Source organism: Rhipicephalus sanguineus, chromosome 4 (assembly GCF_013339695.2).
Source record: "Rhipicephalus sanguineus isolate Rsan-2018 chromosome 4, BIME_Rsan_1.4, whole genome shotgun sequence".
Lineage (NCBI taxonomy): Eukaryota > Metazoa > Arthropoda > Arachnida > Ixodida > Ixodidae > Rhipicephalus > Rhipicephalus sanguineus.
In genome coordinates this window covers 163,879,172-163,906,719 of record NC_051179.1, presented here as the reverse complement: position 1 = coordinate 163,906,719, position 27,548 = coordinate 163,879,172, and the positions used below count along the sequence as shown (strand labels likewise).

Below are 27,548 nucleotides of genomic sequence, written 5' to 3'. Positions count from 1 at the left end.
CCTGTGTTGGGGACCGTTGCCGCTAGTTTTGTCTAGCATTAGTACTCTATTTTGTCGAGGTAGTTGCATCTGTGTACCTCTTGGTTGTAAATAAATTTGAGCAGTGGTGTTACCTACGTAGTGTTCGTTGTCCGGAGGAAACGATTGTTTGAATAACTGATGCTGCATAAAACTGTTTTCCACGTTGAATACATGGTGACGCCCCTCGCAAAAGGAAAAAAAGAACGATCCGTGGGGCGTGCGTATGACAGAATTTTTTTTTTTGTATTTTTTATCTTTGAAACTAGTGGCATTCATACATACATACATACATATCCATACATACATACATACATACATACAACATACATACTACATACATACATACTACATACATACATACATAAGTACGTACGTACGTACTACATACATACATACGTCTTCTTCACCCTTGATTCTGTTATCGCATCCCGCACGCGGCAGCCGCAACGCGAACACACAGACAGGACGTTCTGTTACTGAGATCGTAACGGATGCACCATGGCCGCAGAAGGTTACAACAGAGTTATCAGGCATACATACGCGTTCACACAAAAAAGAAACAAAAAAACACGCGGGGGCTACCGAAGGAGCGCTGGATGGAGGTGGTGAAGGAGAGAGGAAAAAAAACTATAAGAACGCAAAGTGGTACACGTATATAAGGGCCCTTAATCTACGAGGTCATTTGTTTTGTCGTCATAATGTCGGGCGAGGCAGTGGATGATAATGCCGGCGGCGTATTCACTGACATTGCAACTCTAATTGAAGCTTTTACCAATAACAGAGAATTTATTACCATGCTAACTTCTATATTGTCGCAACGCGGAAATAACAAGATACAGGACCGACCACGTTGCGACGAGGAAAGACAAGTCTGTATTCCGATAACAAAAGAGCAGACGCCTCAACGTCGTCTTCCTCAGAAAGCCCACAGCTGCAGCTCGTGCTGCTCGCTTCTTTGTCCTCTGTCGTCCTGTCGGCTATTGATCGTGACAGCCTCCCTTCCAAGGAAGCATCGTCCCGATGCTTCATCGTCACGGCAGCAGGGTTTGTACTCACTGGCAGCCCATGAGTTCATTCGCACAAATAAGGCTTCATCCGAACCACGTGAACAACCTCTGGTGCATGCTTTTGACGCCTTGAGCAATGTGGACTGTCGGGAACAACCTCATAGTTAACATCAGTGAGACGTCGGAGGACTTTATACGGCCCGAAGTACCGCCGTAATAGCTTCTCTGAGAGGCCACGCTGGCGAACTAGGGTCCAGACCCAAAACTCTCTCTCCGGCTCGTAGTAGACTGGTCGGTGACGTAGATTGTAGCGCCTTGTGTCATAGTCCTGCTGGCGACGAATACGCGTGCGCGCAAGTGGTTGGGCTTCTTCAGCAAGCTGAGTTATGTAGTCTGCATCTGTACCGACGCCATCGTTTTCATGCGGCAGCATAGCGTCGAGCATGGCTGTGACTTCACGGCCATGGAGAAGACGGAACGGTGTCATGCATGTTGTCTCTTGCTGGGCGTATTATATGCAAAAGTGACATAAGGCAAGATCTCATCCCAGTTCTTATGCTCCGCATCAACGTACATGCAGAGCATATCGGCAAGTGTCTTGTTTAGCCGCTCCGTCAGACCATTCGTTTGTGGATGGTATGCCGTTGTACGCCGGTGAGATGTGCCGCTAAGCTTCAGCACTGTGTGTACAGCTCGGCTGTGAATGCTGTTCCCCTGTCAGTTATTACTACAGATGGAGCGCCATGCCTCAGCACTACATTCTCTATAAAAAAACCGGGCTGCTTCAATTGCCGTGCCCCTCTCCAGAGCCTTGGTTTCGGCGTAGCGAGTGAGGTAGTCCGTGGTTACAATTATCCATCTGCGCCCTGCAGCCGAAGTTGGAAATGGGCCTAGGAGATCCATTCCGACTTGAGTGAATGGTACATCCGGTACATCAATCGGATGGAGGAGCCCTGCTGGTTTGACGGCTGGCACTTTCCTACGCTGGCATTCAAGGCAAGTCCGAACGTACTGTTGAACGGTTGCCGTTAGTCTTGGCCAGTAGTACTTTTGTCTCACTCGGCATAGCGTTCGTGTGTAACCCAGATGACCGGATGTGCTTCATCATGGCACGCCTGTAGTACTTCTTTCCTCAGTGGTGTGTTGGAACGACGAGTAAGTAGGTGTTTCCGTTCGGCGAAAAGTTCACCTTATATAGGACGTCGTTTCTCAAGCAAAATGATGCTACTCCTCTTGCGAAGAGCTTTGGCACAGCGGATGTGCGTCCCTCCAAGAAACCAATAATGGATTGCAGTTCGGGTCGTCGCGTTGCTGCTGTGCGATTGTAGTCGTGTTGACAACCCGACAAAGGCCGCGTCGTCGTCATCGTCAGAATTTGCATGTTCAAGTGGCGCGCGAGAAAGGCAATCGGCATCCGCATGCCGCTTCCCTGATTTGTACACAATAGCCATATCGAATTCTTGAAGCTTAAGGCTCCAGCGCGCCAATCGTCCTGATGGGGTCTTTTAGGTTCGTCAACCAACAAAGAGAATGACGGTCGCTGACAACTTTAAACGGGCGGCCGTACAAATATGGGCGAAACTTTATAACAGCCCACACCACCGCAAGACACTCTTTTTCAGTGGTGGAATAATTCTCTTCCGTGCGGGAGAGGGTCCTGCTCGCATAAGCAAACTCGTCGGCGCCATCATTGCCACTGCACGAGTACGGCTCCTAAGCCAACATTGCTGGCGTCGGTGTGGACCGCTGTCGGAGCGTCATTGTCAAAGTGTCCGAGGACTGGCGGATTTTGGAGGCGTTGCCGCAGCTCGTTGAACGCTTCCTGCTGCTCTTCACCCCACACGAATGTGACGTCTTCTCTGGTGAGACGTGTCAACGGCGAGGCAATGCGTGAAAAATTCTGAATGAAGCGTCGGTAATAGGCGCACAGTCCTAAAAATCGTCTGACTGCCTTTTTGTCAGATGGTGCGGGAAAACTTGTAACGGCAGCTATTTTGTCGGGGTCAGGCCGCACACCTTCACTGCTGACAAGATGCCCCAGAAACAGAAGCTCTTCGAAGCCAAAGTGACATTTTTCTGGTTTAAGCGTTAGTCCAACAGATCGTATCGCTTGGAATACCGCGTGTAGTCGCTTCAAATGCTCGTCAAATGTGGCAGAAAATACAATCACATCGTCCAAATATACCAGGCACGTTTGCCACTTGAGGCCTGATAGTACGGTGTCCATGAGCTGCTGAAATGTTGCCGGTGCGGAGCACAGCCGAAAGGAAGTAACTTAAATTCATAAAGGCCATCGGGTGTCACGAATGATGTTTTTTTCTCTGTCTCTTTCGTCGACTTCTATCTGCCAATATCCGCTCCTCAAATCCATCGACGAGAAATAACGTGCATGCCGTAGTCGATCGAGGGAATCGTCTATACCAGGTAGCGGGTAAACGTCTTTTTTAGTAACCTGATTGAGCTTGCGGCAGTCCACGCAGAAACGTAAGGTGCCGTCTTTTTCTTCACCAATACTACCGGCGATGCCCAAGGACTCTTCGACGGCTGAATAACGTCATCCTGAAGCATCTTGCGCACCTGACTTTCTATGGCTTCACGTTCCCGCGGAGCTACTCGGTACGGGTTTTGCCGTAGGGTCTGGCCGTTTCATCCGTAATGATGCGATGTTTCGTCAAAGGCGTTTGACAAACTCTGGACGTCGAAGAGAAACAATCCTGAAACTGATTAATAAGGTCCAGGAGGCTTTCCTTCTGCGTAGGCAGCAAACTTGGGCCAACATCGACGGATAGAGGTACGGGCAGCAGGTCGGTGTGATCGTCTTGCTCCACAGTTAAGCAGCTTGCGACCTCAGTGAGCTCCTCCACGTACGCGACTGCCATACCTCTCGCAAGATGTCGTCGCTCAGGGCTGAAGTTTGTTACTAGAACTTGCGTGTGTCCGCACTTTACGCTTATGACGCCTCTTGCAATGGATAGGCCATGGCTGAATAGCAATGTTGGGATTGTTCGGCGATGTAGTCGTACTTGCCTAGTAGGTCGCATGTTACAGCCACGAGAGCGCTGGACCGCGGAGGGATGGTCACGTCATCGTCGAAGACGCGCAGATGTTTACGTGGCAGATCTGCATAGCGTATATCCGAAACTTGATCCGGGGCCATCCAAAATGTAACCGACCTGTCCGGAATGTCTATAACGGCGCCGTATTCAGACAGGAAATCCATTCCTAAGATCAGGCCACCTTGCGGCGACGGGGACTAACGAAATGGGGTTACCAAAGACCACTAGAGCGGAATGGCCGGAGTGCGATTCATTTGGCAGTGAAGTTAACTTTTTACAGCGCACAGCTGTTATGAGATCATTTCACCGGCCGTTTTTGGCGCCGTAGTTGTCCGCCGCCGCCGCCGCTGCCGCGCCGCCGCCGCGCCGCCGCCGCCGCGGTGTCCGTAACCGTACAGTATCGATCGAAATAAGAAAAAAACGAAATAAGAAAAAAATTCCAGGATGGAACGAGGCTCGAACCTGGGCCCTCTGCGTGGGAGCCCAGTATTCAACCTCTGAGCCATGCCGGTGCTTGAAACTGCTTTGCGAAAAGGTCCAATACAGGCTTCATGTCGGGAAGGAACCACATTAGCATATGCAATATAGCGTGGTAGAAGAGTAAAATAAGCACCAAGCGTCGCACAACGCGAATTCTGTAACGAGGCGTCACACAATGCCAATTGCGCAACGAGTAGGTTGTGCAATGCTTCCAACCCATTACAAAGATCTCTGCCATAATTCTTCGTCGTCATCAGGCACAGCATCAACAAAGTGCGCATAATGACTTAAATGCGTTTAGCAGGTACCACGGATCTCCGTAAAATGACGAAAAATGGCACAGTGCCTGCTGCCGTACATCTCAAAAATTAGAATGATTTAGAGCGTAGTGGGTTCCTCGCAAGTGCACTTGTATTGGTTGCAAAGAAGCCTATAAGCGCAGATTGATTTCCTCGGGGTCTCAGTAAATTACAATGCTTTATAGCGTAGTGGGTTCCTCGCAAGTGCACTGGATGGTTGGCAAGGAAGCCATGAGCGCATGATCCATTTCCTCGGGGTTTCAGTAAAGTTATTCGCCCCCCCCCCGTCTCTCTCCCACGTCAACGTATGTTATACAGCATGACGGGAGAGGGAAATAGCGAGCGGGCGTCACCCAATGCAAATACATAACAGGTGGGCCGTTAAAGCTTCAACGCATTACAAATGGCTGAGCCATGATTCTTCATCGTCATCAGTCGTCGCGTCAACAAAGTGCACATAATGCCTTACAGACGTGTAGCTGGTGCTCGCTTCTCCGCAGAATGACGAATAATGGCTTAGTAGGTGCTTCCCAACTTCACAAAAAAAATTGATTTAGGGCGTGTGGGTAACTTTATAGTGTACTTGTATTGTACCCAAAGAGAGCTTGCAACGAGTCTCTAGAAAAGACCGCCTCTTCGAGCTTTCGCTGTGACTGTGCTGCGGTTTCAGCGCAGGCCTGGCGTGTTTTTGAGGCAGTCGGCGAGCTCCGGCTTATAATTGAGAAATCCGCCAGTATCCACAAGCGCTGTCACTGGGCGTCCGTCTATGTAAATAGCTATGTCGGCGCTTACGATTCCTCGGGGTCGGCGACGTCGCATCGTCCGTCGTATCGTCGTATCGTACGGTTGGGGGTGTTGTAGCGTCTCGACGGGCGGCAACTTCCCCCCAAAGGTCGCTGGGTTAGTTCCCCGAGGAGGGCTGGGGGATCTGCCCGGGCAGCGTCGGCGTAGCTACGACGGGCGACGAAGAGCTCGGTGCAGGTGACGGAGAACGGGGTCGACGATACGGACCATGGCTCTGCTTGCGGGTGCATGTTGCTGTCGCGGCGGTTGTCACAACGAGGACGTGGAAAGGGCGGCACAAAGTCTGAGATCTCTGGTCAAGGTAAGGGCAAATACGGTAAACAGGGCCGGCTTCTCCGCAATGGAAAAAAAGTGGACGGCGTCGACGGTGCGCCACAAGTCCGTCTTACGAGCAAGTCGTCGACTGGTGGCCATCCTTTTGCGACCAGGCTGCAGACGTGGCGGAGGGGTAGAACGGCGATGTTTCCGTATGCGCATTAAGTTGGGGAGTGGGCGGCGGTGGAATGTACGCTGGAATCACCGGCTCATTCGGCGGTGGAATGTACGATGGGAATCAGCGGCTCGTTGCAAGGATGAGCCAGAGGAGACGAGTTGTGCGGCAATGGCGTTGGACGACGGACGGCCGACGCATAGTTAACCGATCGCTGGTCTGGTAGCGATTCGGGCAAAGAAAATGCTTGCCTGATCTCATGTCGTACGACTTCTGCAACCGAAGCCATTGCAGGTTCTTGTGGAGTCACAAGGAGGTTGCGGATTTCTTCATGAACAACCTAGCGAATGAGCTCACGTAGAGAACCCCCACTGCCGGCCGTCAGAGCAGAGACGCTGATCGAGGCGTTGTTCGGTCGGTCGTAATAGCGGCACCGTTGCTGTAGTGCTCGCTCGATACTTGTAGCCTCTTGGACTAATTCCGCAACGGTTGTCGGCGGGTTGCGAAGAAGACGGCAAACAGTTGTCCTTTGACGCCTCGCATCAAATGTCGTAGTTTCTTGGCTTCAGGCATCTCAGGGTCAGCTCGTCGAAATAGGCGGGTCATGTCCTCCGCAAACATGGCGACACTCTCATTCGGTTTCTGTATACGAGACTTGATGGGTTGCTGAGCGAATCGCGGCGGTCGTTGTTTGCGAAGGTGCTGCGAAGCTGCTGCCGAAAGGCATCCCAAGAAGACAATGTGGCCTCGCAGTTCTCATACCACGTGCGAGCGCTGTCCGCTAGAGCAAAGTAGAGGCGCGCGAGCTTCTGTTCGACGGTCCAATGGTTCGCCTTGGCGACTCGCTCATACTGGTCCAACCAATCCTCGACGTCTTCATAAACCTCGCCGTGGAAGGTCTCAGGAATCCGAGGCTGCTCAACGGTCACCTGTGAAGCGCCGCCAGTTGCCATTTCTGCAGACGGAGTCCTTGGCTGGAGAGGTTCCAGAGGGATTGCCTCGGGACTGAGGCCTCGCTGTCGGCGACTGTAGCGGTGGACAGGAGTGTCCACTGCAGGAACAGGTTCCGGTGTCGGACTTGAAGTGCCGGGTCGTGGCAGAGTCCCGAGCATCAGACGTAGAAGTCCAGCACCTCCACCAGTGTCGCAACGCGGAAATAACAAGATAGAGGACCACGTTGCGACGAGGAAAGACAAGTCTGTATTCCGATAACAAAAAGAGCAGACGCCTCAACGTCGTCTTCCTCAGAAAGCCCACAGCTGCAGCTCGTGCTGCTCGCTTCTTTGTCTTCTGTCGTCCTGTCGGCTATTGATCGTGACAATATTTGAGCAAACCCGCGATCTGTTCGAATCGGCATCGCCTCGAATGCATCAGCAGCAGCAAGAGGAGCAGCCGCCTTTAGGTCAGCCAAACGACTCGGCTCAGCAGGAGCAGCAACAACAGCGGCAGCCGCCATCGGGTCAGCCAACGACTCGGCTAAGCAGCAGCAACAGCAGCCACCACCATCTGCTCAACAGCAGTACATTAACTTTCTTCTTCCCGAATATCGTCTGGAAACTATCAACGTGCTGGATGATGTACCACTATTAGAAGACCTCGACTACGGTGAGGTCTCGACTACGGGGGCGGTTGCGGCAAAAGTTCGCCCCCCTCCCCTATGGAGAACCCTGTGACCAACTATGATTTCTGCACAGTATGCACTTGAAGCTACCGACAGCCTGAACATGCCAACAGCATCCGGAGCACGACCAAACAACTTCGGCAGATAATGATGGTGACATTTTATGGGTGCGATATCATGAATGCTCTAAGAAATATGTTTTAGACAAGCTCAGTATTCAGCTTTGAACTTTATTAAACTTAATATGGTCAAGCAAAAACATGTTACAAGCATATGGATCCTTAGCAGAATGCCAGCATGGATATACGCAGCTATAACATACATAAATGTACAGGCAGGCGCCAGAGTTATACAATCATTTACCGACATGTTAGCTTAGCATACAGATCACATTAAAAACATCTACCTTATATACAATAGTGCAACAGTATCTTATGTTTGCATACTAAACATAATTAAATATCTAATGTCTTGTTTATCTGTTTAATAGCGTTTCCGGTTATATTATAAAACATATAAATATTTAATAGAGTTCCTTGTAGTGACGCTTAAACATCAAAATGAAAACATAATGTTGTTTTACCATCTGTTTTTTTTTTCTTTTAAGGTCGATTGTATCGATCTTCCCCGAGTTTAAAGCACAGCCCGGCAATATTATGGTTTGCCTACGGGCGGCCGTGCTGCGGATTCAAACCAGGCCGAACGAGACATGAATCATGGCAGGAGTATTTCCGAAGGGCGAGCGTGACCAGACAAGCTCAACAGCACGTGTTATTTGTGCGTGTATTAATAGCGTGTTTCTTGAAAAAAGGAAGAAGGTGGCGCTATCTCCGCAGCCTTTGCGGGAGCACGGCAATGTGTGTAGAGAGCAGTGTTTATTACTGCGCGATACCCACTCTGCTCCTTCGAACTCTCACTCCTTGCTCAGGGAGAGCGAGCGAAGCGCCTGTGTTTCCTGAAGGCTAAGTCTAAGCGTGAGCCACCAGAGAATTCATGCCACCAGCTTACACCAGATGCGATGGAATGATTGCAGTATTTGTGGCCCCTCGGCGATACAGTGAGTGTGCGATTAGACAAGTCTATCAAATATACAATCGTGAATTTCCTGGGTTTTCCTATCACACAATTTCCTGGGCTTTCATATCTCACAATTTAGACAAAAAAAAATCAACTAACCCCGCTTCGTGAACACGATGAAACAGCGAATCTGGTGGCGTTCCCTTCGTCAGGCTAACGCATTTCTACGTTTTGCAAGTCTTCCACTACAAACCTTTCACGGTTTGTAGTCTTTCACTGTTGTATCACTGCTCTTTATTAAACACTCTCTTCGTTAAGTTTCAAGGTGGTAGTATAGTTTTATTGCAATCTTCATCATACCGCTCTTATACATAGGTTTACAAAGAAGCTTTCGCTTAAGGTGCTCCGATATGTTGTATCACTGCTATTTATTAAACTCTATTTGCTAAGCTTTGAGGTGGTAGTTTAACCACCACCTTTTATAACCACGTAGTATCACGTGACAGTGGTGTGAATATGGTAACGCGCACGCCATTTGTTGGACTAACTGTTGCCTTCATTTTCTTTAGTAGACCAGTGGTGAGTAGTGGGATTTACCCAATGTCTGTGGCGCATACCCGTTTGTGATGCCCACAAGCGTTACGGATCACGGACATGAAAGGCTCGACCGAGAACAGCTTCAGTGTTAAAAGAAAAAGGCGAACGAGCGACGGCTGCAGGCGTCCGCCACACCGTATAAAAATAGATTCATTTGTAACTAACACAAATTACTTAACCTCGCACTTACGTGCAGTTGCTGCCGTGACTGCACACAACGTGCGAACGAGAGTTTGGTCGGAAGGAAGCCAACGCACTGAGACTCGCCAATCGAGCTGCGTGTTTCTCCGAAGCCCAATGTTACGGAATGCATGAAAACGCCGCTGGAATCAGTGGAGTTCAAGCTACGCATGAATATATTTTTTTCCCTAACGCATAGCATGTGCCACGGACGACTACAATAAGCTCGAATTAAGGGTATAAACATCTCTTGCACTGAAACAGCACATTTGATCGTCGGTCAAGTGTTAATGTTGCCAACGCTGGCCGAGAACACGATGGAAAACATGACCGCTGAAAAATGCACTTGCCATGCAGTAAAGCACACAATTCATGTTAAACAAGTTGCGTGCTCTGATGTTTAAATTGCCATTACAACGATCAGTTGACATCATTCGTGTCGGTTGTACCACCGCGGAACCTCTCGCCAATTGACATTTCCGTGAAACAATTATAGGTTATTTTACAAGCAATAAATTTGTGCAATGTGCTACTTACTCTTTTATTTCGGCGAAACGCACGCTGACGCCGATGTAGATCCAATCCCCGATTCAGAAAGGCGGCGTAATCCAAGGGTGATAAGGGCGACAAATAAAAGAAAAGCGATAGCATACTCAGCATAAGAAGCACGCCTCGCCAACTTTCTCCTCACGCAAACAAAATCAAAGAAAGCGGCCAACTGTCCTCTAAACAACCCGACACTGGGAATCGCTGCTGCTCTCAGCACTGTCGCTAATGCAGAAGGGCAAAAGGCTGGGAAGGGCTGTGCTGTAAGTCAAGGAGAGAGAAGACGGAGAACAGTCACGTGACCGGCGCGCGATGCGCAAGCGCGGGACAGTCGACGGGGAAAGTGAGGGATATCGCATAGTGTATCGCCTAACTGGCCCAACGTGCAAGGTCAATCTAAATAGGTCGCGAAAGTCGGAATGAAAAGTGGTCGGAAACCTATTGCGACAAACATCAACACCGCGTGACGATTAAAGCGCTACTAGGTGAGGGGGGGGGGGGGGAATAATGAAAACAAAAAAATAAATAAACGTTTATTTTCATTAGTTTAATTTTATTTGTCACGAATTAAATTAGTAGATTACTTTAATCAAACTTTAGTCTTGGGTATGTGGTTGAGTGGCCAATTTTTTCGTTTGTTTTCAGAAACAGCGGGCACATGCAGGCAGTCTGGTAACATGGGCCAACGGTTTTGCGCATTTTCAGATGCAAATGGCGTCGCTCGTTTTTGCGCAGTAGGTTTGTGCCTGTCGTCCGTAGGTGATTTCCTCGCATAAGCGTTGTTTTCTAGTCGTGGTACTTGGCAGAAGGTAATATAGCCCATCGCAGCCATTGGGAACCGTTTCAGTGACTGTGTTTTGCCAGCGCACGGCCGGCGTGCTGTCGCCCTTCGGGACGATGAGTCCGCCACGCTACGCGAAGAAACGCTGCGCTGTCTACGGATGCAAGAGCAACACGTGTGCAGGGTTTGTGTGCACGTTGAATTGTTATGCTACTTCTGATTTCTGTGTTATATATTTGGGGTAATATCCTGTTCAACTGCAATATTTCGCCAATAAAATACACCTTATTATCAAATCTGTCTTTTTCGTCTTCCCGTTATCTTGCAGGCTTCCATTATGGAGCCATCATAGTGATAAGAAAAAGAACGTGCAGCTAAAAAAAAAGTAAGAAGCGGCGCCCTGTCAAAAAATTCCATAATTTCGCGCCCATCGCATTAAAACGTGACGTCATTTCCGCTTCCGGTTGTGACGTCATCTTTTTCTTTTTTTAATTCTGTTTGTCCCCTCCTCACATAGATGGCGACTGTTGCAGCAACTAGCCATCGGCTTGACACGTGGGCTTCTACGGAAGTTACGCTACCAGTTTACATATACCTTGCAACGTGCAAGCGTGGCACCTCTACGGCGCTCCGCGCTTCTACGCGCTCTGGCTCTTTAACACGACGACGACACGTCGCACATGACAAACCCCCGTTGCATTAAGCGCTACTTTCACAAAACTATGCGCCTTCTGTTGCATAGTCGTGCACTTGACTGACACGCGTAACGCGCTGTTCGGACACAAAGACGCGCAAAAAGAACGCGCACAAGAGTAGCGCAAACTAACCACCGCGCTTGTCTTGTGCACATATCTGTGCACTTCTAGCTTTTCGTTAGGCCGTACAGTGCAGACAGAAAACTACGTCTAGCTATGACGTCACCTCGCGAAGCACAGTGAAAAACAGTCAAGACTTGCTGAGCCAAGTTAAGCATAGTCGATCCTAATTACGCCAAGTAAAATTAATTCAAGCCCAATTAAGACGATTTAAGCCTAGGTAAATTTAATGATGACCAATTAAATATAAGTTGTTTAATTAAGCTTCTACTATAGTCGGGTACAACTTTAGAAAAAAGGAGAGGCCCCGCCCATATGACCGAAGCGCGGCAGCCGATTGCCTCCGCGGCAAAGAAATAGTCCCGCTTTAAAAAAATTGTGGTTCTAAATCGCGTAATTCCCGGTACGTATAATACTTTCGTACCTTGATGACTGGTTTGATAGAGCTGTCGTGATGGTAATGCAACAGCACATGCCGGATCGCGAGAGAAAAATAACCCCGTGCCTTCTACAACGCTGCGCGTCGTCTGCTCTCTAAATTCGTTGCAAATTAAGGGACAAAAGTAGAAAGGGCAGCGCTGCATGGTTTTTGCGCTCGTTTACATGTACACGGATAATTTACTACTCGTTTCCCGAGCCTAAAATTAATCAGTTGCTGTTTAACAAATACTTAAAGGCACAATGCACTTATCGAAACCATTACAAACCTGGGGCGAGAAGACGACCGAGGCAGGAAAGGTAAAAGAAAGCTTCGTTCATCGTTTTAAATAAATACATGGATGCTTGTCTCCTGGTTTTAAATAGCAAAATATTTCTGCTTTTTTTTTAGTTTTATGCTTTCACAAACTTATTTTCAAGAATGTGATGCATCTTATTTTCTTTTTCTTTCGCGTTTTTTTTTTCTTTTTGCAAACCTGCGATCTCACGAGATTTCGCACGGCGTTCAGCGCGAGTTTTCCGCCATGGAGCCCAGCGAGGTGACATCGGAAAGCGATTCTTTGTTGCCGAACGAGCCTTGTGTTGCCTCGATATCCACACCATCAAGGAGCGTCGGCAAGAACAAGAGCGGCCACATCCTCAACAGCGATTCACGGAACATGATCTTCCACTGCTACACGTACTGGCGCAACAGGGAGCCCGAACGCAGCGTGGAGGACACGAGCAAGTTTGTCGCCGAGATGCTCGGTGTCAGCGAAAGCACAGTCTTCAAGGTGAGGAGAGAGGCCAAGGCTTCGTCTTCTTCGGGCGGCAATCTCTCGACGCCCTCGCGAAAGCGCCCACGAAATGCGGAGAAGACGCAGCACGAAATATGACAGCTTCACGTTGTGCGCGCTGAGGTCATGTGTGCACGATTTCTTTCGCCGCAACGAGATACCGACGGTCGAGAAGATAACCAACGAGTTCTCGAACCGTATGGATCTCCCGTCACTGAAGCGCTGTACTGTGCGGCGCCTGCTTGCCGAGATCGGCTTCAAGTACGAGAAGAGGTGCCGCAACTCGCTGCTTATCGACCGCGACGACATCGTCGAGTGGCGGAATCGCTACCTTCGTGACGTGGAGCGCTACCGGGCGGAAGGCCGAAAGATCTTCTTCCTGGACGAGACATGGGTGACGGCGGGACACACTCAGTTGATCGTATGGACAGACACCGTGGTGCAGAAGCGCGGACGCATGTACGCTCGCGCAACATGGCCTTTCAACGGGTCTGAAACAACCCTCTGGGAAAGGCCAGCGCCTGATCGTCACGCACATCGGCAGTGAAGATGGGATTCGTAGACGGCTGCTTGGATGTATTCCGAGGACGAAAAACAGGCGATTGCCACGAAGAAATGGACGGCAATCGCTTCGAGGGATGGTTCGGCGACGTGCTGCAGAAGTTGCCAGCTGGTAGTGTCATTGCTTTGGACAATGCACCTTACCACTCCCGGCGAGAAGAGAAATTGCCGACGACGTCCTGGAAGAAGGAAAACATACAAGAGTGGCTGAATAGCAAGGACATCGCCTACAGCGCGACGTTAGTGAAGAGGCAGCTGCTTGAGTTGGTGGCATCTGTGAAGCCACGCTTTCTCAGCTACATCATAGACAACGCAGCTGCAAGGGCCGGTTGCGTTGTGCTCAGGCTCCCGCCGTACTACTGCGAATTCAATCCCATTGAGCTCGTGTGGGCAAAGGTGAAAATGGTATCGCTGCGGACAACCGAGACTTTAAGCTGTGCACTGTGGAAGACATCTTGAGGGAAAAAATCAAGAACGTAACGGCGGAAGACTAGAGGAAGAACTTCCGGCATGTGATGGAACTGGAGGCTAAGTTCCGAGTTGACACGTCTGGAAGTGACCATGTCCAGCCCATCGTCATCCAAGTGGGGGAAGATGACAGTGAAGAAAGCTACTCTGACTGCGAGCTGTCCGGCATTGAGCCCTACGAGGAAGCTTAACGGTTACCTATTAATTAAATAACAGCCCTTATCAGGGCTATCTAAATGTTGCCGGTGGGGATGTTGTGTTCAGTCATCCACCCCGTGACCCCTCAAATAAGTAGGCAGTTCATTTGATGGCGTATTCCTTTTAATGGAAGTTCAATTCTGAAAGAGCAACGTCCTGCACACATTTTGCTCAATTTAACTACTGGCATGGAAACATGCTGAAATGCTGGCAAATCGAAATGCAAACATAATTATTAACCCTGAAAAACCATGTGGCGCCCAAGATCCTCATCCAGGCAGCCACTGTCCAGCTTGACAGGCCCGTTGATGAGATAGCTGCAGTCAACGCGAAATTGACAACCACTGTTAACAGCTTGCACGCCACAGCACATTAATGTGGTTTCATTGTTTGGGTATCTAGCTCATGCAAGTAAGGAACAATTATAAAACATCATTACTTTAGTGAAGCCCAAACTGCTCATTCGTGCAGCCATTGCCATGTTGTGGCGCCCTATGGTGAAGTAGCAGCAGCCGAGGCGAAGTTGACTGCCAATGTTGGCAGGGCGTATGTTGAAACGAAAACAAAAGTGGCTACGTTGGAACCACCGAGAAGCTTTACATGCCCCTAAAGGCCAATCAATGCAGCCAAGCAATAACAGGAACACACCGACCGCTCAGTTTACTCACAGCACAGTCACTGTTAATTTCACTAAGCCACTTCAAAAAATAATATCAAAGCAAGCCCAGTGCCGTGCCCCTGTTGCCCATTTCCAGGTAGTTGTGCCACCCTTAGTGTTCTTTATAGCCTGTTCAGATGAATAATGCCAATGCAAGCACTGCGAGAAGCAATTGTAAGCGTCAGGTCTGCTGAGGCAGTCAAGTTGGAGCCATCGACAAGCTTTACATGCCCCTAAAGGCCAATAAATGCAGCCAAGCAATAACAGGAACACACCGTCCGCTCAGTTTACTCTACAGCGCAGTCACTGTTAATTTCATTAAGCCACTTTAACACATAATAGCAATGCAAGCCCAGTGGAGTGCTCCTGTTGCCCGTTTCCAGGTAGTTGTACCGCTCCTATTGTTGTTGACAGCCTGTTGAGATGAATAATGCCAATGTGAGAAGGCCCAAGGTAATCATTGAGGCAGCAGCCACCGTCGAGCTTGAGGGGCCGAGTGGTCAAATAACGCTAGTCAGGACACGCTTGAAAGACACCGTTAGCAGTCTTGCACTACAAACCACAGTCACGTCATAGCCATTGTTGGTAAAATAGCAGTAGTCAACTCCAAATTGAGAGCAACTGTTAGCAGCTCGCATGCCAAAGTACAGTCATGTGGTTGCACTGTTTATTTTGGTTATCTGGCTGAGGCAAGTAATGAAAATAAGAACAATTATAAAACATAATTTGCTTAGTGACCTCCATAATACTCATTTCGGCAGGCACCGTTGATCTTTACGGGCCCCATGGTACTTAATTGCAGTAATTGGGCGTACGCTTGAAAGGCACTGTTAGCATTCTGCACTTCAAATCATATAAATGTAGTAGCCATCGTTTAATTTGTTTATCTGACTGGACAAGTAATGCAAACACAAGCACAATTATTAACCCTGAATAACTCTGCTAGCATTTTCTGCTTTTTTTTGGTACTGAAAAATGCCGAGTAAAGTTAGATGTTTTACTGAGGCACTTTGGCCATCGAACAAGCCCTAGGCAAAGTGACAGATTCAGACAATTAAATTGGTGAAGTAATAAATGGTGAAAGTTGCAAAAGCTCTCGGTACACTACTTTACTGTGCTCCATTCACTGAAAAATGCCTTTATAACGATGATAGCGTCAGACAGGAAATGACAGCCCACTGCACAATATTATTCGTATTGAAAATGTGTACCACCATATGTGATGGGCAGTGAAACCTGTTTACGAAGACTGGAAGCATGAAAAATGCAACAACATAGCAAGGTGCCGTTTCACAATATGGCACCCTTTCATGTGCACTTCTGAAGAGCTGCCGCATGCACTGATGCATAAACACATGAACAAGGGTAAGAAGTGAAATTAGTGGGCAATCCACGGGATTCTTTTAAGATAATGTAGCTCTGTAAGCTTCTTTGTTGTCACAGCTGATAGACCTATCTTTTTTTGCAAGTTGGTTAGTCACATTGTGGCAACAACACAAGAAGCAAGGACAGAAAAATAGGAGAAAACAAAGCAATAGGCAGACTGAGAAGACAAGGTGGACGAGAGAGAAAGGCTTTAGTGAAGTCGAAGAGGTCAGTCGCGCTATTCAGAGGACTTGGTGCTTTGAATGAGAAGACTATGAGTGTAGGAAATTCTGAAAAAAAAAGAGGCAGCTGAAAGACAATTTACAAAAACCAACGCTAATATAAAATAAAAAGACAGAAAAAGGAATGAACACAAGCACGCACAGAAGCACGCACATATTTACACATGCGCACAAACGTAAGCGCGAGAACTAAGAAAATCTCAAATATAAAGGAATGGGGGAGATAAAAAATATAAACAAACGCCAGAAAAAACGCACACACATTTACAGACAGGTGCGCGTAGAGGTATCATGAGTCGGTTCACAAGCTGATATATGTCTACGTTGTCAAATGTTTTTTTTTCGTTTTTTGCACCGTTGCCTGAGCGGTCATAGGAATTTTTAGTGGCAACATATCACGAGAATGGAAAAGCAGCTCAGAGCTTTGTCATGGGAAAGCATAGCGAGCTCTGGCAGCACACCTCATACGTGATTGTGTCACAGCTGGCATTCTACAGCTGGCGTGTGGTGAGCAATGAGAACCACAGAACGACGCGAATTTACGCCAAGTTCCCTTTTGAAGGCAGCGGTTTAACGGTCATAATTGGTTCGACTTGGTTCTGGGGAGAACAAACACATTACCGTAGCTAATTCAACCACATTCCCTCAAGCAGCGCGTGTTAGGAGAGCAATCAATCGACGTTGGTACACAACACAGGAACAATGCAGCCATACCCTCGGCTATCTTATAACACTGCTGCTAACAATCGTTCGCGCTGAGCTGGCAGAAACGAATTTTTGCGTGGGAGGTCGCTTCCACAAATGTATTCCGTTGATGAACTCGTAGGTTTGTTCCATCCGCGTACACTTTTCTCATTTCTCCTGAGAATGCTTCTGCTCGATCACCTCACCACGTCCGACGGAAAACACAGCGATACGGTACACGAGCACACCCACCGCTCACAGTAGGCACCACACAGCGCACTTTGGCAAACTTCCCTCGTCATAACTTCACTTCGGAGCAAAACAAAACACCATGGAACGAACTCACACTATGTTTGCTTGCAGCGGTGTGTCGCCGCCGCGTCCCGTTTTTCAGACGAAGCGAAGCGCAGCGTCACCGATGCTCGGTGCAGTCTTCCTTCGCCGGATAATGGCTCAGAACAAACACACGCAGTACAAATGGTGCATCGTAAGCTCGCAATAATATTTCCGGCATGACAGGCCACCAAAACAGCTTAGGAATTCACTCTGACGAGGCATGCTCACGGCTGACGCGACTCGGCCGAGTTCGAAGCGCGGGCGGCCATCTTCTCCTTGAGCGGAGTCAGCGGCCGTTCGGCTCGTGACGTCAGTCTAGAGCGCGCGCCCATTGGTGGAAGCGCGTGTGCATCCGCCTTTGAGGGGCAAATGCCGCTTTTTTCTAAAGTTGTACCCGACTATAACAGGCAATAATGCCAAGGAAAGTATAGGGGGTGTTATGTGTAGCAATTAGAATATAAGTGTGGAGAAAGTAAAGTGGACGAAAAGATAACTTGCCTGCGGCAGGGACCGAACCTGCGACCTCCGAATAATGCGTCCGATGCTCTACCACTGAGCTACGGCGGCGGTAATCCTCCCGTCCACTTATGGGTATATATGTGCATTTAAACCTAGGAGTGTCATACCCGTGCCACACGGGCAAGAAAATGGCATTTACCGCCTAATGCCTTCAGATTTAATGCCATTCGCGCGGTGCAACACGGACGAACGAAATGGACTGCGCCCAAATGCCATTCGTCACCTAATGCCATCGCCAGAACTCATTCGACTGAGAAAATGCATACTCTCGACGGCACAGCTGACGAAGTGCGGTATACCTAAATTGTATAAAACGACATCTATCCAGCTCAAATAAAGTTTTCACGTCTTTAATTCACGCTAATCACTTAAACAAACGCTTCAACGCTATATTATGATGTGACAGGCGCCATTTTCTTTTTACGCTGCGGATCTGACTAGCGTGGCCTAGGTTGCTAATACAGTGTAGTTGCTACGGTCGGCTGCAACGTCCTGAAAAAAGCAACGAACTAAAGCTTACGGCAGTGCTTATTTCTACACTTAATTATTCTCGGAGGTATATGAAGCTTGTAAACGCATGTTTATTTTTTTATTACTACTCAACAATTGCTGACTACAGAAGGTGCTACTGACGACACATCAAGTCAAATGTCATTCAGTTTGGACGTGTAGCAGCTCCGCCGAAAAAAATGTCATTCGGGAACTGAATGCCTTCGCTACCGAATGCCATTTTCTGTGCCCGTGTGGCACGGGTATCACTTGACTCATTTCAGGGCGATGGGCACTGGGCGGCGAGTACCGCACTCTTTCTACCAAACCCAAAGGGTCCTGCAACACTTTTCCAGGTAATCGTCCGATGGCTTCGTTAAAAGAGTTTATGCCCTCATAAATCGACTGCCGCAAAAATTTTGGGAATCCGTCAAGTACGAGTGGAGTCACAGGAATTTGTCAAACGCTTCAAGCACTTTCTCCTATCGTACCATTGAGCGCGCTGAAAGCTTCGCAAAGAGGGGGATGACAAGGGCGCAAGGAGATGCGTCCCTTCGTCAGTGCGCGTCATGACCCTGAGCACTTTCTTTTCTTCTTCGAACGCGCGGCTTACTTTCAGTGTTCAACGCAGAAATTTGCGGACGACGGGTGCTAGGACGAGTGCCCGTCCTGTTTACGTGTCTCTTACTTCTGTGTTTGTTCCTTGGCGCTAGTTGATATGTACAGTCGCCCATTTCTGAAAACCTGCACGCGCCAGCGTCGACCGCTGAGTTGATAAGCGCCGTACAACGGAGCGCAGCGGCGAAATGAACGAGAATACGCGCATGCGCGCTGAGCAGTCGTAGGCAGCTGCCATCTTCTAGGCTTTTCCGAGAACTGGACACCCCCCCCCCCTCCCCGCTTCTTTTGAGCACCGCTATCGTCATCGTTTTTTTTTTCTTTTCCGAACGCTGCCATCAAGTTATAAAGAAAAGGTCAAGTGGTCGCGCTTGAGATGAATGGCGTGTGATTACACACGCTGATTACACTACTGCTAAGCTTTTCGTTATGCCGTGTGGAGTCGACAAGAAGGCTCACCAGCGGCCGGCGCGCGCTTTGGTCCTCCTCTTCATGGTCTTGGTCAGTATTCATGCTTAGTCAAGCCTTTTAACCTAAGCTATGCTAAGATCAAGCTTATTTAGACCATGCTAATTATGGTCATTGCAATTACGGCGTTGCTAACTAGGGTATGCTAATTAAGAACTTGCTAATTGTTATAGTGATAATTAAGTAGTGCTAATTATGGACATACTTATGAATGTCGCGTTATTTATTTCATTGTAGGACCTCACTCATTAAGACATCGCTAAATAGTATCCTGCTAGGTTACGCTATGATAATTAAGCCTGGCTAATTAGCAACGTCCTAATGACCATGACCCTATTTTGCAGGTTCTTAATGAGCATTGTCTTAATTAGCATGTATAGTACCTAATTGGGATTGTCTTAATTAGCAACGTTCTAGTTAGCAAGTCCTAATTAGCAATGTCTTATACGTTAGGTCTTATTTAACATGATCTTAATTACCAAGGTCTTAATTAAGCAGACCTTATATAGCATGGCCTGAATTTGCGTGATTATGACATGTCTTGCCTTATTAGCTTGGTCTTAGCATACCTTAGCTTGACTGGTATTACTGGGCACGAAGACTGACTAAGAACATGAAGAAGAAAACAAAGAGAGCCAAAGAGCGCGCTGACCACTGATGATAGTTTCTTGTAGACTCCGCAATTGGCATAACGAACAGCTCAGCAGCACCGCTGCAAAAATGCTGATACGCCCGTAGTATAATACGCATGTGTAATCACATACCACATATCTCAAGCGCGACCACTTGACCTTTTCTTGATGGTAGCGTTCGCGAAAAAAACGATGGCGATAGCGGTGCTCAGAAGAAGCGGGGGTAGTGTCCGGTTCCCGGAAAACCCTAGCAGACGGCAGCTGCCCATAACTACTTATTGCGCGCATGCGCGTATTCTCATTCATTTCGCCACTGCACTCCGTTGTACGGCGCTTATCAACTCGGCGGGCGATGTTCGCGCGTTCAGGTGTAAAAAATGAGCTCCTGTACTTTCAGTGTGATCGCGAGCGCGCACGCCGGCACGTAGCGGCATCCCGCAGCGGCGACGACAACTATGCTGCTCACGATGCTCAAACCAGCCAATGGCCGTAGACTTTGTGTTTATGCATTATTCGTCGAGAGAAGGGACGATTTCTAGCTGACATTTGGAATTAATTACAAATTCTGTACACCGCGTGCTGCGCTATAATGTTTGGCTCGCGTGTTCTCAGGCGCCTCGACTACTGATCGGCAGCGTTTTCTGACCATGCTGAAAAAGTGTTGCAGGGCTCCTTTAACCTCTTCTGTAGTCGCGATTGCGCCGCATGTCGAATCTGAATTTCTGAATCCAGACCGGACGCTCAGGAGAGAAATATCCTAATTGGGACGTGCTGTGTGGCCATCTGGCAACATCCAGTAAGCGAATTGACATTTATGATTCAGGGAAAACACACTGATCGAGGTGCGGTCGCGGAATCAAATTCCGGCAGCGGCGGCTGCATTTTCGTTGGAGGCGAAAATGTTTGACGACCGTGTACTTCGGTTTAGGTGCACATTAAAGAACCCTAGGTGGTCGAAATTTCAGGAGCCCTCCACTGCGCCGTCCCTAATAATTATATTATGGTTTGGGGACGTTAAACCCCAGATATTGCTGCCAAGGAGGGTTAACGCTTAAAAAAACTCGTGCAGCTGTACTTACACGGGTAGATAAAATGAAATGACCATCTCTGCAACACCACATGCTTTGCCGAGTTGCATTCAGTTCAAGACCACCCGTAACGTGTGCCTTTGCTAAGTGCAAAAACATTCAAACATAACGATAGTCTTGCGTGCTAGATGACGAGTATAAGTTTTTCTGGTTAACTAGTTTCAAAATCTCAGCCGCACTAGTGAAATGGTGAAAGAAAAACTTTGTGTGTTTTTAGCTCGCATAGAAGCATTGCTATCTGCAGTGGGGGTGTTTTTCGTTAGGCCAAAAAAAGATCGTAGCACCTAAATTGCGAAGCTACCATGAAATACATCAGTCCTTTCCTTTTAACTCTGCTCCCCAACAAGGTCATCATTCTGGGGGCGAAGCTCCTTAAAGCGGCACCCATTCGTCCCTCGTAGTGCGTAACCAGTCGTAACGCTGGTACCAGATCTTGACCTCCAAGGTGGGGCCGGTGGGAGATTTCTCCTGTGCGTTGTTGAACACTAAAAAATTCGCAGCGTGCGCGTTAACTAAAAGCCGAATTCTTCTGTCTCTCATTCTCCATTAGCAGCCATTGGCATGTTCCAGTAGGAAACGTTAGTAGAAGTAGAAGTGTAAGTGTTAGCTAAAATCGACTTCTTCTGTCTCTCATTCCCATTAGCAGCCATTGTTTACCTCCAAGGTAGTGCCTGGTGTGATTTCTCCTGTGCGTGATTAAACAATAAAAATTTTGTTCAAAACGCCGTTGATTGATGAAATAAACCAACGAAAGACGCCAGATGTTTTCTAAAGCAATGGTTTTCTAAACAATGAAAATTCACCGCGTACCTGTAAAATTAAAGTGAGCTGCAAGTCGTCATAACTCTCATCGAACCTTTAGTATAAACGCGCCCGATCTCACGTCAGTGATGATGTACTCGGCAGAATTCACGGAATATTCACGGTTTACCGATGAACCTCCGCAGCTTCGCCCACTCATCATCATTCACTCCGCGGACTTGCTGTGATTTTTTAATCCCGCACAAGACAGCCGTTAACCCACCTTCACTCAGGGCTGGGCAGAGATACTCAAAAAAGTATTCCGGAATACAGATATCGAAATACATGGGTTGGCAGCCTAAAATACAGATACTGAGATACATTTGTCTTTGTCGTAGCGGGATATTTCGGAGATACTTTAGCAAAATGACGAAAAAAGTATCCCGGAATACAGATACAGCAATACAGATACTGAGATACTTTTATTTGTTTCGGGGATGTACATACTCCGCAAAGACATTTATTAAGTGCAGCATAATATTGTAAATGTTGCAGCGCATTGAAACTTGCAATTTCTTTATTTATCACAGTACACTGAGCACCATTAAGGCAGTACAGAGGAGGGTTGCACTGTACATAATTGTTAGTAACGATATATTTACAGGTATCAGTTGCAATAAAAATGCTATTTCACAGCAAGAGTAACACGATGTGTACACTGAAATCAAGATACTTGGTGGCAACAATATTAGCTTTGCTAGAAATAGCATAGTTCAAGCAAGTAGCTGTAATCACTAACGAACACCAGTGAATTGAGAAAATGTATACATTTCACATAAGATCTGTTTTGCTGAAAAGGTTAATGTGTTAATTACACTTAAGCAACAGGAGCTTCTCAAATAGGCCATCATCTAGACATCGTCGGTTCGGCCTCAACACAAGACTCGCGAACGAGAAAAGTCTCTCTACCGCTGCAGAGGAGCACAAGTTCGTGTTATAGCGGATAAATACTGCCTTCATGGCCGGATAGTCCTACAGCATGGCGATATCCCTTCTCGGGTCATCTAAATACCGGAACACTTCCGCCCGCACGTGGGTCTGTTCTGACCGTTCAGATGCCGAAGTGTCCCCGTCTTCAAAGTCATAAAAACCGTGATTAATCACCGCCGATGATGACGGCTCGTCGCACGTGTCCGCTTGGATTGGTGCGTGCGCCTCAGCAGCTCGCACGAGCAAGCTCTCAAAGTCGGAAGATTTAGCCACTTCGCTTGAGGTCCACCGCATCTTGAAGTATGGGTGTGAGCAGGATGCAAGTATTGCCTCATCATCTTCCATCCTGAAAAGCGCAGAATACCGTTTTTGGAGGCCGGATAGACAGCTTTCTAAGATGATAGATCCATGCCGAATTTTTTCCTTCATCGAAATTAGCTTCTTTTCTACCGTGAGAAGCGTTGGCAGAAGCTCTCCGTAGTAGCCGCAGCTGCTTTTCTGCAAGATATCGATTGCTGAAAAAAAAAGGTTTTATAAAGTAAGCTGCCTGATTTCCCCCAGTGATCGCGATAGAAAGTAACTTTTAATTGATAAGCGTAGACGACTCTTGAAAATATATATAAAAAAGTACCTCACCTGCAGCAATTGGGTAGAGAATCCCGCGATATTCCTCCAGAAAGTCCAACTCCGCGTCTCTTATATATGGTAGGTCGAGCTTCTCCGAGAGTGTCTTGAGTTTCTCTTTGTTCATGAGAAGTACGTCCAATGCGTGGTAGAGAGAGCTCCACCGCGTGATGCAGGGCGTTGGAAGCTGTCTTCCGATAACTGATGTCACCATCTCTGCAGACTTTGGCCGATTTGATGAGCCCCAATACTGAGCGCATTTCGCCATTGCACTTTCGTGAAGACGACTGCACGTGGGACTTCTGTTAAGTGCTTTCTTTACGTCAGTCGTGGCTACGAGGCTTAAAGTATGACATGCGCACCGCAGATAATGAGGAAGTGATGACCCCGACAATTCAAGGGGAAACGTAACGTCCATTTCCCGATCTGTAAAGAAACAAACGGGGATAAGGATATTCCCATTCTCTCTGTCGCCAAAACAAACACGAACTCTGCCACCTCGGATAGAGCGAAATAGCTCAGAGAAAAATATTGTAATAAAGACATGCAGGCGTACCGTCAGTGGTGTCATCAATTCCAAATTCTTTGAAAGCCTTTACAAAGTTACTTCCGTTGTCGGTCACTGTGCTTACGACTTTCTTCGTTTCCAGGCTGAAGTCTGCGTAGACATCGAAAAGCAACTCTGCTACACGGTCGTACGAGTGCGTTCCAAGAAAGCGTTTGCATGCTAGAGCTGTCGATTTCCGTTCAAGCGTGTCGAAATCAATCTGAAAAGACAGGGTAAAATTAATCGCACAGGGTCATTTACAGAATCCACTGAGTGAGTAATTTTAGGTTTGAAAAGCACCGAGTAATCTTTGAGGCAAATGATACGTCGAATTTGTTGCCAATCCGAGCACGTTCGTTAGGGCAAATTGTATTTATCAGTGCGACTCAAGCCTTTCAAGAAAAATCACTCAGAGCTAGAAATTGACACTGATCAGTCAACGCGTCGGTCAACCTTTTTGCAAAGCTATGCTTTCTCTCTCGTGTTCAAAGTCGCGTACAGTGTAAGAACGCCCGCGTACAATTTCAAATACAAGACGTAATAACTCTAATGAACTACAAAATAATTAAAATTGCCTAGTTACCCAGTGTGCTGTTACACCCGTGAAGCTTTTTGTTGAAGTAGACCACACGTCCGCAGTGGTACACACATGTGTCGTCGCTTGCAGCTCACTCCTGATGCTACAAAGTTTCTCTTCGAATGCGTCATCTATCCTTCTCCCTAGTGTCCTCCGAGACATCAGCGCAACATCAGGACAGGTTCCTGAAAATATGTGACATGTAGCGTTATTCGTCTAACAGACCAATAGAGTAAAAACTGTTCCAGCCAGAATGCTGTTCCCCTACCTTTGACGAACTGCTGAAAAGCCTCTTCCTCCACAAACTGCAGAGGGAGCATGGACTTGACAATCAAGTTCTGCAGAAGCTCATCGAACTTCTTTTGACCTGGACGATTTTTGGCTAAACCGAAATAACTGTCCAGCCTTCCTGTGGATTCTAGCTGGTCGGTGCGCTCGCGTTCATTTGCTTTCTCGCGTCCAGAACTGCACTTCCGGGGCCTCTTGAGGTATTGCTCGTATTCTGATGCACCGTTTGGATGTACCCTCTGTGAATAAATAAAACATATCCGTGCTCAATAGAACGTATGACATCTATAGAGACACAACTATACCAACGGGGATAAAAATATACGTTTCTTACCTTGAGATGTACTTTGAAGTCTGACGTCGATGTCCGAGAACCAGAAATTACCTTTCCGCAAAGCTTGCATTCTGCTTTTAGCACCGAAGCATTGGATCCGTCTTCTACGGGTTCAAAGAACGTGCCATCCAGTATGGACCGTGCTGCACGGCCTTCACCGTTCACCATTGCTCGGTCTTCTGACGTGTGCTTCGGTGGTGCCTTTCCCGTCGTCACCGTTCCCGAGACTCGTGCGGCTCGTGTCACTCGTGTCGCGAATCGAGGGCCAAACTGTCCTACAGTACAACGAGACGCCACTTAAATACAGTAAAGACGGCTCAGCTAAGTGATGTCAGACCAGGACTGCCGCGCCGGCAAAGAGCGCTAACATTTCATTGTGACTGGTGCTGCGATGACAGGTCATCGAACGGTCATTATGTTAAAGGACGCCGCACCAGTGGCCACACGCACAGCCACTTACACACGACCGGGAGGCAGAAGGCCACCTACCATAAGAAGAAATAATTCCCTGCAAAGTGGTTTGGCGGGGGCGACGTGGGTGCTTCGGCACTCCGCGGTAGAACAAATTGGTTCCATCTGTTCGAAGACGCCACCTTGAAAGCCGCCTCCCGTGTTTCGTCGGTGCCGGGCCAGACGGTTGACATATGGAGCCCAATATGTCAAAACTACACTGTTCAAACATTGGTTTCATAAAATCACGTTCTTTGGGCCTGAGAGGGTTTCAGCCCTCCCAGGTTGCATCGGCCACCTCTCTCAAAACAGAAAGTGGGAACAGGGACATCTGCTCAGAGCACTACAGCAAGCACTCGTCGCCTGGGCCGAAAGGGTCGCTCTTCTTGGGGCAAAACATGAATAAAGCTTTCGCCACCACCGATGCTCCCAGCACCCATTCCAGTAAGCCGCCACAGGCGAAGTCGGCTCCGGCGGTGGGGTGCCTGGTACCACAAAAGACCGTTTCAAAGTTGTGAATCATTAGGAACGCACTCCGACATGCTGGAGGGGCGGCTGAAAGCGCGAGGAAGATAGCCATCTTCGGGTCACTTCCGCCGCAACTATGGGAAATCCTTTTGAAAGTGCCGCCGCTTTGCCGCGCGAAGCGTTGCAAAGCCTCTGTTTCGAGGCGGTATCCGCGCGGGGGGTCATGAAGAATTGTTTGGCTGCCGGACAAAAAATAATAGTCGCGCTGCACTGGTCTTGAGAGGCAGCGACTTTCTTCGGCTGAGGCCGATAAGACTGCCTCCGCGATTCTGCCGTCGGCAGCATCGGGCGCTTTGCCACATGGGCCATTCTGTGCCTGTGGGGAAACCATCGCCGCCCTCACTAACTCGCCGACCGGTGGCGCGTCTTGGCTTATTTGGAACACACACACACATACAAAAAAAATCTTTGTTCCCCTTTCGAAAGACCCCTCAGCTCATTTCCAAAAAAAGTAACGAGATACCCGTGTTCTGTATAGTATCGTGATACAATCGATACATTGTAAATGTATTTCACTACTGAGATACAAATACATTTTTCAAATGTATTTCGATACAGAAATACAGATACTCAAAAGTATCTCTGAAATACTATCGCGATACCCTTGTAACGCGATACTGCCCAGCCCTGCCTTCACTCCTCCTTTACTCCGACATTCAATACTGCAACATTGCTGCCACAGTTATAGGATCCATCGTACAAGTCCGAATCATTTTAAGCCGTCCATTAATTGTTTCAATAAAACTTCATGTAAAAGCTAAAAGAAGGCCCTTGAGGAGCATGACATGAATAAATAAATGAATAAATAAATAAATAAATTGATGGTATGCGTTTAACGTTGAGGCAGTAACGCGTTTATTAGAAGATTGCAGCAGCTGAAGCGATCAGCGGTCCAAGCCGAGCAAGCGCGAGCACCAACAACAACCGTCTTCGTCTTCTTCTTTCGCTGGCGTTCTTGTCTGCGCCCTACCATGTTACAAATCACTCCCCCGCGGAAAAGGAGCCATCCTGGCGACCTAAGGAACAGGTACAACTGGTGGGTCATAGTGCGGCTTCAGTCGATCGACGTGAACAGTCTCGCGGCCGCGACGACGGCGGTCCGTAGATGATTGAACAGGCTCAATAATATAGTTGACTGGGGATGTTTGACGTAGGACGCGGTAGGGGCCTTCGTACTTGGGCAGTAGCTTTGTGGAAAGGCCAGGAGCAGAGGAGGGAACGCGAAGCCACACCAACGTTCCAGGCGAATATGACGGAGTAGGCACGTTTACGTCG

General features: G+C 48.0%; 1 protein-coding gene across 1 annotated transcript; it reads left to right on the top strand.

The window, feature by feature from the left end:
- The first annotated feature begins 13,417 nt into the window (after positions 1-13,417).
- Positions 13,418-14,088, top strand: LOC119391809 (uncharacterized). Its single transcript, XM_037659456.1, has 2 exons — positions 13,418-13,825; positions 13,999-14,088. The coding sequence occupies exons 1-2, from the start codon at positions 13,418-13,420 to the stop codon at positions 14,086-14,088; spliced, it is 498 nt and encodes a 165-aa protein (XP_037515384.1).
- Positions 14,089-27,548: the final 13,460 nt, after the last annotated feature.